Raw genomic sequence first — 17094 nt, 5'->3', positions numbered from 1 at the left:
GCTTAGACACTATAGCACTAGAGGTGTTAAGAGACTTCAGAAAAGAATGGGTACCTACACAGCTATGCTGCTTGGCCACCAATAAACTTTTTGAGGGAATTCAAACTGAACCAGTGAGCAAAAACAATCAATTATCTGAGCTTGTTTGATTGAAAGCTTAAAGGTTTCAAGGGTTTGTGCCTTCAGCCATTTAGAGCCAGTACCCCTCAAAAGCCGGTCTTTGTATAAAAGTGGTTCCTCAACAGTTATTGCAAACTTTTTTGTAATGTAATGTCATTTTAGGCCAAGATTCAAGAGAAAAACACACAAAAAAGGCTTCAAACAGCACAGTAGCACCAAGATCCAATAAGCCCTCATCTTCACCCTTCAATTACATCCTTGAAAATGGAGCTGATGACACTCCAGTACTTTTGCTATTTAAGGCCTTTTAATACACTTTATAGACACTTAAAAGGTAAATTATTAAATACTAAAACAAATACTCGCTTTGGGACAGAGGTCTTCTTCAGAAGAGATGCCATGATTTGATAACAGAACGTAAAATGTTTGCAATCCAATTATTTTTTTAAAATACCTTGCCTTTGCATTTTATTAAACCTAAATGGCCTTTCCTCCCAATACGTATTAGAGTACAAGATCATCCTGGTCACTTACAATACCAGTAGTTCTCTGCTCCTGATCTCTCGGGGACAAGTTCATACTTCATCCTAATCCCTCTTCACCTTAAAAAATAAACCTGTATGTGTTTAACTTTGTATTTGTGAGTCAGGTGTCTGTACCCACTCAGCCCCACTTCAGCGTGGTTTAATGTGCCACAGCAACCCCCTGAGCTCTAATATCATCTGAGTCTTTCTTCATATTCTATTCTTAATGCGTCTGTTGCTGCTGAACTTTTCAGGCTGACAGGCGATAAATATTAATAGGAATGCATAATGGAATGAATATTGGGAATTATAATATACATAATATTAGGATGAGCAGTCTGAGTCTATCAAAATGATATTGTCAGATTTCAGTCCAACTTTCACATTGCTTTATACTTTTGAGTTTTTAAAAGCGAATGATTTTTTTTTCTTTTTTTATAGATAAAAATCACTGAACAGCAGCTGCATAGAAAGAAAGAAGTAAAAATCAGAGAACTCATTTCCGCTGAGACATTGTGTCTCTGACATTGTGAGCTTCAGAATGTCATTTTCTGTGTTACAGGCTGGTGTTCGGTTTCTTTTGCAAATGAGCTTACCAGAGATCCTCATTAATCAGTTTGGGGGGGTGTCTTGGCAGCGTTGGTGCAACACAAAAGAATATTTTTGTTTATGTTTTCTGTACATTTCTTGTTTTCACCAATTTTAAATAAGCCTGCGGCACATTTGACAGTGTTCTGTTTTGAATGAGTGTAGCGGTGGAAACAATGGGATAGTGGCAGCGGAGGGAGCTTGTTAAAAGAACAACAGCTCTGGCTTTCATGAGAAATGAGTATGCCGACGACTGAAGTCATGCTGTGCGAGGATCCGCAGACGCCGTGAGATGCCTGCACACAAATGCACATGCCTGTTCCTGGAATGGTGGTGTGAGAGCGAAACAACGTCCACGGGTACAGAAAGAGTTCTTTCATCCAACATGCGGTCACTTTTGGTAAACAGTGTTTGAGAAAAATGAGCAGCCATTTCTGTCTATGCTGTATTTTTTATAGGTTAAAGATGTGCTTTATTTACATATACAGACGGTCAGGTGTCTCCCTGGGCTTGCATTGAAAAATTAACATGAGAAAGATCGTGTTTTAGAAAGGAAAACTGGATTTTACTTAACTATAGCCGCAAACTTAAGAAACAGAAAACCTACACTTATTTTACACAATTACACATTTTATTGGCTTTTTTTTTTCTTTTCTAAATCGATTGAAGCAGTCAGTGAAATGCAGCGTGATGTTCATGCCTGGCATACACCGAGACCTTGATTTCAGTCCAGTCAGACTTGAATAGAGAAACATTTGAACCTAAGGACATTGATTTGACAGCTGCTCACTCATGAGTTGTCCCACAGTGCTTCACAGTGTTCCTTCAGATTCTTCCAGATCGCAGGCATTCAATCTCCTTCAACCCTGAATCTACCCTTACCATCAAATTTCATCAAATTTGAAGCAGGCTGGCATGAAAGGCAAATGATTACAATCTGCTCTCCTGATTGAACTCCACTAACCTTTCTGCCACAAATGTCTCTTTGAAAAGCACCATCAAATATCAAACTATTCCTTTTTCTTCCATCGGAAGGGCTGAGGGGTCCAGTCCACATTGCTTCATCTGGACTGCAACGTCAAACAGGTAGTCGTAGCATTCGCACCTGGAAAACACAGGAAAGATGCAACAGAAATTATTAAAACTAATATGCTTTTGCAAGATTATGACACAAAATAAATAAATAAAGCCATAAGCAGAGATGGTCTGACCTTTGCACTTTAGTAGAGGGGATTTGTGCAGTCAGGTAAAAGTCTTAAGTCCTGGAGTCTAAGTGGGTGTTGTACAAATTAGTTGCTTATCACGTCATGTAACCACTAGGTGGCGTTTTAGAGCACCCGCTATTTATATTTTACTGTATATCAAATGTAGAACAAACAATGAACATTTGTATCTCTGATAATGTTTATTACATAATGCCAAATTCCTGTTGAGAACAGGTGAAACTATATCAGTGAATATTGACATTGACAAAATTTGCCATGCTGCCACAGACATGCCCTGCAACAAAACCTCGAAATTTTTACAAGTTAGCATAACAAAAGCTTTTAGATTAAACTAACCAAAGAACAAGTATATAAGATTCAATCAAAATGGGGTGTTATTGTGTTTATTCTGTCACACAGGCCTAGAGAATGGTCAGCAACCATTTGGCAACCAGTCAGGAGGGAAAGGTGTTCATCACCCAGCTGGTTGCATACTGGTTGTTGGGAACAGTGATCAAAGGGGAGGTTTGGACACTAGCATGTGGCTATGGTCACCACTAGATTGGTTGGAATATGCCAACTTGTCGGCAAACAAACAGCTTGCCAAGCAGTATTGAAACTGTTGAAAAATGTGATGAACTGGAAACCGAGAACGTTCACCTTGAAAGTGAAAGTCCATCATGCTCCATCAATTTGGAAAACATTCCCTTGTACTCAGAAAAAAGTCAGTGTCTTGCATGCAAACTATAGCCGATTGCAGGAACTTCTAAAATAATCAGAAACCAATCTTTGAGACAGATTTCACCTGATGAAAGCCAGCAACCACTTGGGAGTACACATTTTTCGTTAGCAACCAGAGGTTGGCAGAGGGTTGCCTTTGTGACTGTGGTCTGAAAATGGCAAAAACCTGTTAAATTCAAAGTAGTGAACTTCCTGTTAGATTGAGGCAGTGGTTTCAAAAATCTTTCCTTTTTCAAAGCCATTCTTCATGGTGCCGGGGCATGGCGTTAAATGAAAATGCAAATTTTTCATCATAAAGCATCATCTAGATCTGAAGGCTCTTCTGAGTAAGCTGGTAACTGTGCAGGGGCGGGTCTAGCAAAGTGTTGGCAAGGGTCCATGTAGGGCATTAAAAGGGAAAGGGGGGCACAAGGAAATACTTTCTTATTCTCATTTAAAATGTCTCACTTTTAAAAAAATAATTATCTGAGTCTTACAACAAACGATTGATAGATTGATACATATATACCATCAGAACAGCGTACATCACAGTCACAACAGTGTTTGTTTTCATTCAAAGGCTTTATGATTTTTCCTATAATGGGACTGGGACGATTTTTTTGTCCCAGTCCAGCTCTGTATGCAGCTCATCTGCAGTCTGGTGTTACCTACATCTTCCTATTCAGAAGGCAGAATTTCCGAGTTCTGAGTACAATCGAAAGCACCACGACTGCAGTTTTTGTGTTGCATGTAAAAAGCGAGGATAGAATGGCTAGGATAAAATCAGGCGTGGGATTTCTCTCGTGGAAATGTGCACATTATTTTTTCCTTTCTATTGGTAGGTGGCACAGTGCACTTGTGGCAAGTAAGCAAGCTAGAAGACTGGCAATCTTGCTGGGTTTCCAGTTATGGAAGCAACACATTAACAAGAGAATTCTGAGTTAAACCAAAGTTACTTTCCCTAGTAACTAGTTACTCTGAAAGTAACGAGTAACTTGAAGTAACTGAGTTACTTTTGATAGAAGTAACTAGTAATGTAACTAAGTTACTAATTTAAAGTAACTTACCCAACACTGCTCATTAGTAATATGTAGATATGTTCTGGCTATCTTTTCATTAACCACAAGAGGTTTTGGACTGATTGGACAACGTATGTGTGACTTACAACAACTTAAAATTTCATGGTGAAAGACAACCCTAATGGAAACTCCAAATCTTAACAATTCACCCTCTACGGAAAGTTTGACAAACTATACTAGAAATGTCAAAAACTTCATCAAAAGTCTTGTTTTGCATATCTTATCATGTTTATAGCAACAAGTGGAATAGTGCAGTGAAATAAATGCTCACATAGTCTTCGCTTTTTCCCACGACTCGCCCCACACATAGACACCATGCCTGCGGACAAGAACTGCACATGAATCTGGGTATTCTTCCATTGCCCGAGCCATCCGGTCTTTCAAGTCCTTCTCCTCTGGTGTATTTTCAATAATCGGCACAACCAGGAAGTCATCATACCTGTGTAAACATGACAAATGACACAAAGGCTGATAACTGCTAAAGTTGTTCCTTTTCACCCTTTTCCCACCAGAGTACAGTCAGATACATGCTCTATATGCTTGTTCTCGGAGGCTGACGCTGCCATCAGCTTGCCAGAATCTTTGATTGGGTGGCAATCAAAAGGAGGCAACACAGTGAGGGTAAATCAAGCTTTGAACTTAAAATAGTTGAGCATGAACCCTGTGAGGAGTCACTGTTTCTCTTATTTGCATTTTATAACCAGGTTTTAGACTGCTGATTAAACAAAACAACCTCAGACCTGTGCAGCATGTTAAAAGCTAAACAGTTCATCATTTAATATAATCTGCTGCCACCCTATTTCAACAGGGTTTAACCATGGTGCCAAAATTTCCTTCATTCATTCAGCTGTGTGGTTAGATAGCTATCAGTACATAACAATGAACACTGCATAAAAGGTTTCCTGACCAACATCAGGGTTATTGGGAAAGAGATGGCAATAAACATGGGCAAGATGATGATGTATAAATAGCCAACATATTAAAAAAAAAAAAAAAAACCCTCTTCAGCACATACTGCGGTTATGCTTTTCTTAACCCCGACCAAAACAATAAACCAAACATGTTTCCACGGAAAGCTCGCTGAACTACTAGGCAAATGCTGGAAATTTCTACTGCCAGATTGAAAGTACACGAGCTTGTGCCAAAACCCTGCCTCGACTTAATCATTCTCGTTGGACAGGTTTCCACTTCATTTAATTGTTCTCAGCTCATGAGTTTGTTTGGGATACATTGGATAACATGAAAATAAATAGTCTATACCAGGGGTCGGCAACCTGCGGCTCTTTAGTCCTTCTATTGCGGCTCCGCGTGGTTTGGGAAAATAAATTACAAGTACTTAGCTGAAGTGTATTTTTTGTGTTAGTTCTACATTGGAAGATTGTTATTTTGAAATATAAAAATAAAATTATATTTTATTATTTTTCGTCGCTCAAAATAAGTGTCACACTCGCGGAAGCCGGTATACGCGCTGAAACGCCATGCATTTACAGAGACTTTCAACCCCAGGTTGGCCAATTATGCACTGCAGACCACGCCCCGCCACACACATTTACCAGGTAAAATAAATATAAGTAAATAATATTTATGCAGAATTTTGCAAATATTTATTTTTCATTTTTTAGTAAATGGCCTGTATTTGTATAGCGCTTTACTAGTCCCCAAGGACCCCAAAGCGCTTTACACATTCAGTCATTCACACACTGGTGATGCAAGCTACACTGTAGCCACAGCCACCTGACAGAGGCGAGGCTGCCGGACACTGGCGGCACCGGGCCCTCTGACCACCACCAGTAAGCAACGGGTGAAGTGTCTTGCCCAAGTGTCTTGCCCAACGACCGAGACTGTCGGAGCCGGGGCTCCAACCGGCAACCTTCTGATTACAAGACGAACTGCCAACTCTTGAGCCACGATCGCCCCGTTGCATAGTAGCATAGTGCTTTATTCCAATTTTTTTTTTAAATTCAGGTCAAGGCTCTGCTATGTTCCAAAAGCCCAAAGGCGATATAAGGGTGGCAGCTCACAGCAGTTTTTGTTTGCTGGATCATTTTAGTTCAGCTGGGTGTCTTTCCTTTTTGTTATATTTCTTTAAGAGTTCAAAATGTGTTCGTTACATAAATGAAACGTAATTTTCTCTGTAGCACTTCATGGATTTCATAAGCAACACACTTTAGTTGTTCACAAAAAGCATAAAGGTAAAAAACAATATATACAGTGTTATCTTCATTTTAGATGTCAAAAAGTATTTGCAGCTCCCAGTGTTTTCCTTTGCATAGAAACCGGGTCCAAATGGCTCTTTGGGTGTTCAAGGTTGCTGACCCCTGGTCTATACGTAGCCTCAAGTTTAACATATCTAGTGTCAACCACTTCATTCAAGTTTGTGTTTCTACTCCTTTTCCGTGACCATATTTGCATAACAACTTTGTTACACCATGAGAAAATAAATAAATAAATAAATGCTTAGAAGCTCGTTGGACTTCACTAATCCTTGCTGCTTGATTACATACCGATAGTTTGTGCCTGAGGTGCCCTTACGAATCCCCTTGATCATCTCCTGGTGTGTTATCCTGAACTCTTTGCCAGGATAGAGCAGCGTTGCCATGACAGCAGCCTTCGAGTGGGTGTGTATAACTGCCTGTGCCCCTGTATTTTAGCAAAGGAAGAGGAGATTTTGCTGTGTGAGTGTTGTCTATTGGTACAGTCTTTCGCAAATGATAATTTAAAATAAAATAAAAAGTTGTACCCTTCCCCTAACAATGACCTCAAGTTAAACTATGCTTAAGTTACAACTTAAACTGTAATAGTTTTATGTTGTGGATCTCTTTTAAAGTTATTATAGGGTAGGCTATTTCATTAAAGGTTGGCTTCTTATTACAATTCCTTTATTAAATACTGCTTTCATGAGTCTGAGCTTGTCTGCTTGCTAATAAAATCTGTTCCATATGGAAGACATTTATTTTGTAGACAATCTTGTGCTCGTCAATTCACATTTAATCTCCAAAAGAGAAACCTTTCTGGGTATAAAAAAAAACAAAAAAACAAAAGGAAACTTGACTTAAAATAAACAACTTAAAATAAATAAAAACAGAACAAAGTTCTTGAGAGTTTATGGTTTTCTACAATTTAATTTTGTTTCCATGACAAAACGGTGTACCCACTTAAGTGAACATAATCACAGCATTTAGTACATGAATCAGGAGCATGCACCACTCCCACATTTCATTTAGCTTTTCAAATTAGAAAACATCTGTAATTAAAGAAGTCTTTTCTTTTTTCTGTGTGCTGTACTAAATCATCACTCAGACTAAAAGAACTGCTTCATTTCTTTTTTCAATTGGTGTATAAGAAATAGTGCAAATAGTGGCTAACGTGGGTGGTAAGCATTGTGCAAAGAGCGACTAACCTCTCATAGTATAGGCGTTCATAAAAAGTGGTGTGCACTGGCTCTTCTTCAACGTCTTCCAGGCAGGAGGACAGCTGATGTCCCTCTCCTCCATGTCACAAACAAACATATCTTCTGGCTGAAGAACAGAGTTTCAAAACTGTTGATCACTCACATCAATCTGCTCTCTATTGGGCAGAACAAAGTTTCACACCACTTACAGTCTCCTCACCTGGATTCTCTCTTTCTGAACACCTGATGGTGCAATGTAGATCTGGTCTCTGTAAGTTTTACAGCAAATACAGTTAATATCATGAGGATAATGTAGTACATCCTTCTGATGTGAACCTAGAAGTTATTTCTTCATAACTCCATGAGAAACTAAGGGTTTCCACGTCAGAAAAACAAACAAACTAGTAACTTAAATTTAGAAGGTATTGCATGGCGGCTCAAAATTTGACGTTACTTTTCCATGTTCATAATTCCATCAATTTTGGCACAATCTCCAACACCACTGGCTCAAATGCAGCCCTGAACCAAGACACAGCCTCCACTGTGTTTTACAGATGGCAGAAGACAATGCTGTAGCTGTCCCCATGCATTTTTAGTCCACTTCCTGTATACCACAGCCTTTTTCTCTCCACCCTTTCCCTTTCTTAAGAACCATTTCTGACGAGTCTTCTGCAAACACTAGATGGACCAACTGAGGGCTAGAGGCATCTCCAAGTTCCTGCATCAAGTCTTTGCTTTTCCTATTTCCTAAGGACATGACTCAAAAAAAATGTTTATCTGCTGAATATCATCTGCTTGCATTTTTAAGCCAGCTGCTTCTTTTGTCCTTTACTTGTCCAGTTTACTCAAATTTTTTAAATGACACTGCGCACCATGTGGACATACGTTTTCACTTAATAACTTTTTTAAGAAATCACGTCACTGGTGCAAAATCACTTTATATTGTACCATCTTTTGTAGATTCACCTAAAGATATTGGAACAAATGATTTCCAAGACGTACAAGAAAGTCTGTCTCTTGGAATCAAACTATATCCAAGGACAAAAAATATGAAAAGGGGTGGTTCAAGACTTTTGCAATCCTATTTCACTTTTGTCTTTTTTCACCAGTTAAACACAAAGTTGGCTCAGAGTTTGGCCGTTCAGCTGGAGCACTTTATTGCTCTGCCTTTCCATTTACTTGGAACCGTCTTTGAACTGCAGTGTAAATATCACAACTGTTATGTGTGTAAATATCATGTGACATTTCCCTAATACAGCATTCTCTTTGTTAGAAAACCTGGTATTCTATAGCCTTGTTCACAAGACCTGATGGAACAAAGCCTGGAGTGAAATGCAAACAAATGCAAGTGGCAGTGTTAAATAGAGAAACTCAGCTGATTCCCTCAAAATCTCTGAAACAACCTTTCTTTTTGCTTAAATGTTTTGTGCCTTGACATTTCCCAATAGAGTCTAGTAGATGGAACCATTGTTCCCGTCTTTATCTAGCAACAAACATTTCCAGATAGAGGAGTAGCTTATTGATTTTGAGTGCAAGTTTCGGTGAGGCTGCCTCAGGCTGTGAGTCATTTCTGAGTCAAACCAAAGCAGCTGTGAAGAGGAGGGTGGGGGGCAGGAGAAAAAGGCAGAAGAGCTTAAAATTCAGCCCTGCGCTTACAGCAAACAAAAAAACCCCGAACAACAACACACTTTTGTGTAAAACAACACTACTGCATAATGTATTCTGGCTGCCTGATCGATTCAACATTAGGTCCAATACATATGATTTGTGTTGTTTGGTGATATTTTCTTTTTATCATCACAAAATGCACTGAGGTGATAAATGTCATGGCCGTAAATTACCACTGCATACTCCATCTGTAATGACACAATCCTGCGTCAAATGTGTCCTATATTTTTTGGCGGGGGGTGGGGGGGGTATGATGTTAAAGAAAAAAAGAAAAAAAAGTGTCAAACTTAAAGATAGTTATTCTGTCAAACTGCAGGCTTTTTGAGGAATAATCCAAAGTGGAGCTTACAACTGCTCATTTTCTATTTGAATCTAAAGGTATAATCATTCAACAAGATGGAAAACTCTCCCTCAAATCATTTTAGAGTTGCCAGTGTGCATGAAGCTGTGGCTGAATGGTTATCTGGCTTCACTGGAAGTTTCATCAAGTTACCTTGCTGGCTTAAATAAATGTCTGCCATTCCACTCTTCAAAGAGATTTGCTAATGGGTGGTGCTTTCTTTGTAGCTGCCTTCCAAGACAACATAGTTCAAAGATGCTTGTAATAACCTGTCAAAGCCTTCGGTTTGAATTCTGTTTCATTACAGCAAAACTACGGCCTTCTGCTTTTAACCTAGATTCACACACACTGTCAAAACTAATATAACAAACTCCCTATTAGCCTCACCGAATCCTGAATCACTGCCATGCACACACATCCACCAACAAAAAATATTTTTTGGCATCTTCGGCGTTTCCAAAGACATTCGTATTAACGGTGTGCCAATCAGTAATTTTAACAGGAAATATCCTTCACAGATGAGCAACAGAGGATACGCATCAACATTTCCAATATTTCACAATGCTCTGCATTGTAAGTTGAAAAAAAAAAAAAAATTACATACGAACCCTTGTTTCAGACTTATCCCTCCACCCGTCCCAGTCACCCATCCCAGCTGGTAGAAGAGCCGACATAACTCAGGAATGAGGACACGTGGATGGTCCTTGTCCTGTAACAGACGCAAAAGTGTAACTTGAGTAACAACAGTTGAACACGTTGCGTCAGCCAGTGTCAAGAAAAGTAAAAACTCATGCACTGCATTTTAAACTTTGAACGCTACAACATTTACACGGCGAACTTCAGTGTCTGCTGATACTTAAAATTGAACGGTATTTGCACATAAAGATAAAATTAACTAGATATTCACAGATAGGGTGGTTAAGAGCCAGATACTTTTCCCCCAACCTCAATATGAAGCTTTGTTTCCCCGGCACAAAAGAATAAATAAATACCAATTAAATTACAACTACCAGTAGCCTATTTGCTTTTAATGTTACACCAAGATACAATCACTTTTTATTGTAGCAAATCAAGGTTTAGTAATGTGGCAACTACATTAACAGTGGAATTCATGTCTGTAAGCAGTACTTCAAATTGCCATAGCAACAGTTCATAGGAAATTATTTGCATATAAAGACCAAAAATGAAAGTCCTCTTTTTTGACAGCTTTACAACCATATCAATCATGGCAGTTCATACATTAACCTTATTAGAAAAATGACATAAAAATCAGGCTTACAGCATTTTATATATCCCTAATGTACATTATATAGATTTAGTTTACGAAGACAAACGTTTTCACCGATTCTTTTAACTACAGCACCCTTCGAACCCTCAGCTGGGCCAATAGATTTTAAACGCGCACATCATTAAGCCGTCTACCTCACTAACATCACGCATGAAGCTCAGCTGTAAAGTTACAACCAACAAACTACTCTCTGCATTGTCACTGGAATTCAGTGAGTGATGCAGAAATATAAATGTGACTGAAACTTGATTCTAAATCTGCTGCCAAGTCTCTTGTACTCTGGAATTGTAGCTACTAAAACACACAGTGCAACACCTAGAAAACAGACACAATCAACTCCTTTTATTAGCCCGTGGGTGAGTCATTTTTCAAACTAATTCAGTTAATACATCCTAAGCTCCAAGGTGTGACTGTTGTATTAGCAAGGATAACACAAAGTGCATCAAAATAATTAACTTCAATTAAAATGTTTATTATTTTATTTTATTTTATAATTTTAGCAGCATTAACTTCCTGTCTTTTGCATTTTACTGTAACAGTTTTCAAATTCTCACAAGTTTTTAATCGCCATCTCGCTTAAGAAAGGCATTTAGAAGACTTCAGTTTATACAAATACCTTAACATAAATAAATAAAAATCTCTCATGTCACGCACTACACTTGCCTGCTTTTCAGTGGTCTCTTGACCTGCATCTTGAAAGTCATCGCCGGTGCCGCAAAAAGACGACATCTCCTGTCAAAACAGTTAACGGCATTTAAAAGATGTGTCATAATGTCAACAGAAACTGGGCAACGTAATCGGTAACACTTTATTTGGTGGAAGGAGGAAGAGCGAAGTGATTTAAGGTCAAAAGGGAAAAGGATCAAGGAGGAAGAAGAAAGAATTACAGTTGGACTAATTTCCCTTATTCTTTATTCTCCCACATGTCAGTTTCCAAGAACTGACATGTGGTTTCCTTTGATCAATCTTAGATGCTGAGTAACATGTAAAAGGTTATGCTCCAGCTTGAAATCCCTTGAAAACACATTGTTAAATGTATTTTCCTATTATGCAAGCATTTAGGCTCTTTTCTTTCATTAAGACATAAATTTTCCATGCCTCACTAGATTCAGAACCAAATACAATGATTTATATTGCATTTCAGCACAGGCGAGTGAGAGCAGCATGGCACTGGCATTAATAAATAGAAAGCACTATCATTAGTTTCACGATGAAGTGCGAAGGAGTTTCTTTTATTTGGAGACACATCGTCAATGAGGAAATGAAAAGCAATCAGCAAAGCAGACCATGACAGACAGTCTTTCATATTTACAGCTTCCCATGGTCACACCGTCTGCACGGGCATTAAGCACTGCGCGAACAGTTTGTTTTATTTGTGACTGCCTTTACTTTTAATGGATGACTTTTCTTTTTTTTAAGGAACTTCTTAGCAAATGTTTTGCTAAATATTAACACCCAACTAAAACAAATTAACACACTGGTTTAACATAGTTGCATAACCTAACTGTAACTGATGTCTGCAAGCTACAGCTATCCAGAAATGGCTGAAGTTGAATGTTGGATGAATTTCGCAGTGTGGATCACACTAATTACAGTTAACTGTTTCCTTTATTCTGCAGTACAGCACTAAAAGTCCATCTGTCCTGTATTTTTTTCCCTTTTTTTTATTTTTAATTAAAAATTAAAAAATAAAAAAAAATAAAAAAATTAAAATTAAAATGGCCAAAAGTTGCTTTCTGTCTTTGCTTCCTACATTTTCACATGGAAAGGTAAATTTATGTCACAGACATTCAAGAAAAAGATAAATAATAAACCTTTATTTCAAGTAAATATATAAGGGATAGGGATTTGTTTGTTTTTTTCCTCCATAGGGGACTTTTACATAATGAGGTGCTTGTTTATTCAAACATTCTTCTATATCACATTATTGAAATACCACAAAAAACACAGAGATTCCTATTAAAGACTGTAACAAACTCATTCCACACTGCACAATGAGGAGCTTTGTTTTATGGCTTATCTGAGATTCTAACTGTACTGAAAGAAAGACATAGCGGTAAAGAACAGAATATACATACATGTTTCTAGCATTTGCGATTCAACGTGCAGTAAAACTTTTGGCTTGCATAGCAGGCAGTTACGTACTGGTCTACTATTACAGAGGGGGAAAGCCTATTTTATGCCATATGCCAAACACTGGCAGTACAATTACTTAAAGGTTGTTGTAAATGTGCAATTCCAGTTTGAGAAATAAATAAATAAATACATATATTTATGGAAAATAAAACACAAAAGGATAAACCTTTAATATATTTTCTATCAGCCTTGTCATTTATTTCTGATATGCAGATTTTCACATCAAATATTAACTAATCCATTATATTCAAGACGTTTATCGTCATATACACCGCAAAACACAAGTGGTTACGCAGAACAATGAAATTCTTACTTTGCAGGTTCCCTTCACACAACTAAATAACAACTAACTAAAATGAAGACTAAACTTAACCCTGAGCATTGAGCATATATAACCACGGCGTACTTTTCAGTTCAGTTTCTAAAATCATACATACTGTCAATATAAATGCAGTTAAAGAACATACGTGGACTTTACATTTCACCTCAAGCATTACCCTGTGCACCACAACTACACAGGTGACTTTTCGGTTTGTGTTGCAGTTTCCAATGAAATACAGGCTGCTTGCTAACCTACATAATATATATATTGTCAAGTCGAACATATACCATTTGCTACACTGTGATGAAAACAATAAAATCTGATTTATCCGAGTCAGTTTACACCGACAGGAATAATTAGACAGCGCTGCGGTGCAAAACATAGCTTTGATGTTAACTTTGACAAGTGACAGCACATATGAAAGTCTTCTTCTTCGAGGAAACATATGTTATCGCAATGCTCACAACTCAGCATTCAGTGTGAGAAGATGCTCGTTCATCTCAAACAAGGGAGGATTAGGGGAGTTCATCAACTAAGTTCCTGAGGCTGAGCTCAGTCTGGTTGCACGAAAAGTTTGCAGTTGTACCATTTGTGCTAATAGCTATGGCTAACATGTAGCAGTGACGATAGCTTCGAAAAATGGTTCCCGAAGCGTGAAGTCTCGTCGTCAAACGTTAAAACAACGACTCGTTTACCTCGACTCTGTAAGATCAGTAAAATAAAAGTGTAAAATACACCCACTTACTGGACTTTTGGTGCTAAATCAGTCTGTGTGCGATATCAGCGTTCGGACGTCATCAATACGCGACGTGCACAAGCGCGCGTGCAAATACACAACACCGGATGTGATGGCTCATAAACTTTGGCATTTAAACATTTTCGCAGAGCCATCTGCGTTATACGAGCAGGGGGGAATAAAATAAAACAAAACAAAAAGTATTAACCCTTTATGGGGCACTAGTTGAAATGTATATGTAAATGGTCAATTCTAACTCTAGGCTTGTTTTTTTCTTCACTTGTGCGACTTTTTTTCAAAACTGTTTATTTTTATGCTGTAAATCAGGCCCAGTGAAGTTACTATATATGGTTACTCACTAATTTAGGGCGCACTTCTTTTTTTCCAAAATAGTGTGTATATAAAAACTATAGGAAGAAACAAATATTTGAAGGAATATGTCTTTATGGACACTTTTTTCTTGACTGACACGTTTGCTTTTCACATATCAAAATGCAGCCCTGTCTAGTTACAGACAAAGTCTTCACAAATTGCAATAACGTCCAATAAGATATTGTGGCTAAGCATGTATACGTTTTTTCAAAGGTTTATGTTAATTTAAGTTTATTCCCTGAACTGAGTATGCCTGTATATATAAATATAAAGTAGGCAGCTGCAACAGAAAAATTACACACTTTTAAGTCAATTTAAGTGTAAAAATTACACTGCTGTAAGGTCAAAACAAACAAAAAAAATCACACATTTCACTATTTCTGGCTAGAGAATTTTCATAAATGTGTTAAATTTTTCAATGGATCACTGTACACTGATATACAAAGTTGTGACTATAACATTTAGTATGCATCCAATGCATTGTCAAGTATTGTCCTATATCTATCATAGGTTGTTTTGCTTACCAATGTAAGCTTTTTGTTGTGGTAGTAGGAAGGGGTGAAAACCCCATTTGGAATGGGGCATTAAATTAAACCTATAAAAAGTAGAGTAACCATGCCAATGCACCGACATAACAGTTATTAGTCCACACCAGAATATCAAAGTGCAGTTTAATTCATTCAGCACATTTGTACCAGAATCTTTACTATACTATGCTGTGTATAATGTAGTATAATATATAATATGGATAATATGGATAACAACTAAGCAAAGATGTGCAAGAATGAAACAAATTTTTTTAAATTACATATTGGTATAAAGACTATACTACATAACAAGGTATATCTGTAATAGTGTGCAGCCCTACAGAGCTGTGAAAATGCAGTGCAAGTCAGGACAGCATCCACAAACAGTAGATGTTATGTTGAAAGAAATCTTCTGCCAAAACGTGGGGAACACTTGATTTATGTTGTTGGTCGTTGCTGTTGTTGTTTGGAGACTGTTGAGAGGTGGGGGTTGCATGTGCAATCCTGCCATCTATACTGTTCTCCGATGAACCCACAGTATCATCAACCCAGGCGATTTTCAGAGAAAAGGTATTCATAACAGCATGTTTTTTTCTTAGCGCAACGGAGAGGGAGTGAAAGAGACATGTACTGCTTTATGTAATAACTTTGTTATTGTTCATTACCAATAGCAGGGGTGTTGAACTCCAGGCCTCGAGTGCGGGTGTCCTGCAGGTTTTAGATATCACCCTGGGTCAACACACCTGAATCAAATGATCATCTAAAACCTGCAAGACACCAGCACTCGAGGCCTGGAATTGCCCACCCCTGCCTATAGCATCGTTGTCAGCTATATGGTTTGCCTGTTCAGACTATACAGCATCTGCTACCCTTAAATGCACAACAGTGCCTGTGTTTTACCTGAAGTCAGAAACTTACAGATTATTTCATAAGAATTTGTGCGCCTAGTCTGAACACGCTATCTGTTGGCTTGAAGCCTTTCCACACAGGCACTCCTCCCTCAGTTCATCCTTCTATCTTGTTGAACTCACTCAAAATCCTATTGTGTATGGGGAAGAGAGACTTCAAAGAGCCCTGTGGGCACTCTGTGAAAGTTCCCACATTGGTCACTTTTTAATCTGTCAGACATCAATGAGGGTTTTCCTCTAGCTGAGGTAAGTGGAGGAGTAGGATTTGTGCAACTGTTACCTAAAAATGGCCAAATAGTAAATACATAGATAAATGCTCTAAATGCCATTAGCTAGATATTTGATGATCTTTCCTAAACTGACCCAAAATATACAAAATTTATACACTGAGACTTTCCTGGGTCAAATATGATCCATATTCATTCAGATGGATTTTAGAACCATCTCTGTGGGTCAAACCATGGAAAAAAGGTGGCAATAGGGAAGCTTGAAAATGCAAAACTACACATGCCATGTCTGTGAGTATCTTTTTATCCAGCAGTGGTGACAGAGTTCACAGTCATGGAGTATAGGAGTGATGATATATGATCATGTATTATGTCATAAGGAACAGATGTACACTGTATTGCCAAAAGTATTCACTCACCTATCCAAATCACTGGTAGTGTTCCAGTCACTTTCGTGGCCACAGTATTTTAATGGGAATGAAATATCTAACAATAATATTATAGTATAATATAATATTGCCAAGCAAGCTAGAAATGTATTTGAACAACAAGGAAAACAGAATTCCAACTTAATTAAACAAAAAGGATAACATGTAAATATGATAAGATTAAAAAAAACTTGTTCTGGGAATTTATTTTACATTATAACCAAGTATAATCTTTTTTCTTTTTCTTTTTTTTTGACTGAGGGAATTGTTTATACGCTGGCATAATTCCTCCATGTTAAACAAGATAAAAACATGATTACTGTGCTATGCTACTTATGCATAGAAATGTATTCTATGCATAAGTAGCTTTTCATTTTCATTAACCTAATCCTATATATGACCAAGCAACAGTAAAGTCAGACTATCCAGTAGGGTTTATTTTTTATTTTTATTTTTTAATAAAGCAGAAAGCCTGTGAAAGAAAAAAAGAATCAATGGATCAACTTGACTTTTGT

The 17094-nt window shown here is 37.8% G+C and overlaps 1 protein-coding gene across 1 annotated transcript; it reads right to left on the bottom strand.

The window, feature by feature from the left end:
- Positions 1–1678: 1678 nt before the first annotated feature.
- On the bottom strand, positions 1679–14226 carry apip (APAF1 interacting protein). The gene is made up of 8 exons (XM_005749619.1): positions 14127–14226; positions 11587–11655; positions 10244–10344; positions 7848–7896; positions 7637–7754; positions 6741–6876; positions 4508–4675; positions 1679–2337 (listed from the first exon to the last, which is right to left on the bottom strand). The coding sequence occupies exons 2-8, from the start codon at positions 11650–11652 to the stop codon at positions 2238–2240; spliced, it is 738 nt and encodes a 245-aa protein (XP_005749676.1). The 5' UTR covers positions 11653–11655; positions 14127–14226; the 3' UTR covers positions 1679–2237.
- Between the last annotated feature and the right edge of the window lie 2868 nt (positions 14227–17094).

This window comes from Pundamilia nyererei, unplaced genomic scaffold, assembly GCF_000239375.1.
Source record: "Pundamilia nyererei isolate P.nyererei 1_Seehausen unplaced genomic scaffold, PunNye1.0 scaffold00251, whole genome shotgun sequence".
Classification (NCBI taxonomy): domain Eukaryota; kingdom Metazoa; phylum Chordata; class Actinopteri; order Cichliformes; family Cichlidae; genus Pundamilia; species Pundamilia nyererei.
Note: the sequence above shows the minus strand (reverse complement) of the source record. Positions and strands in the feature narration are given on the sequence as shown.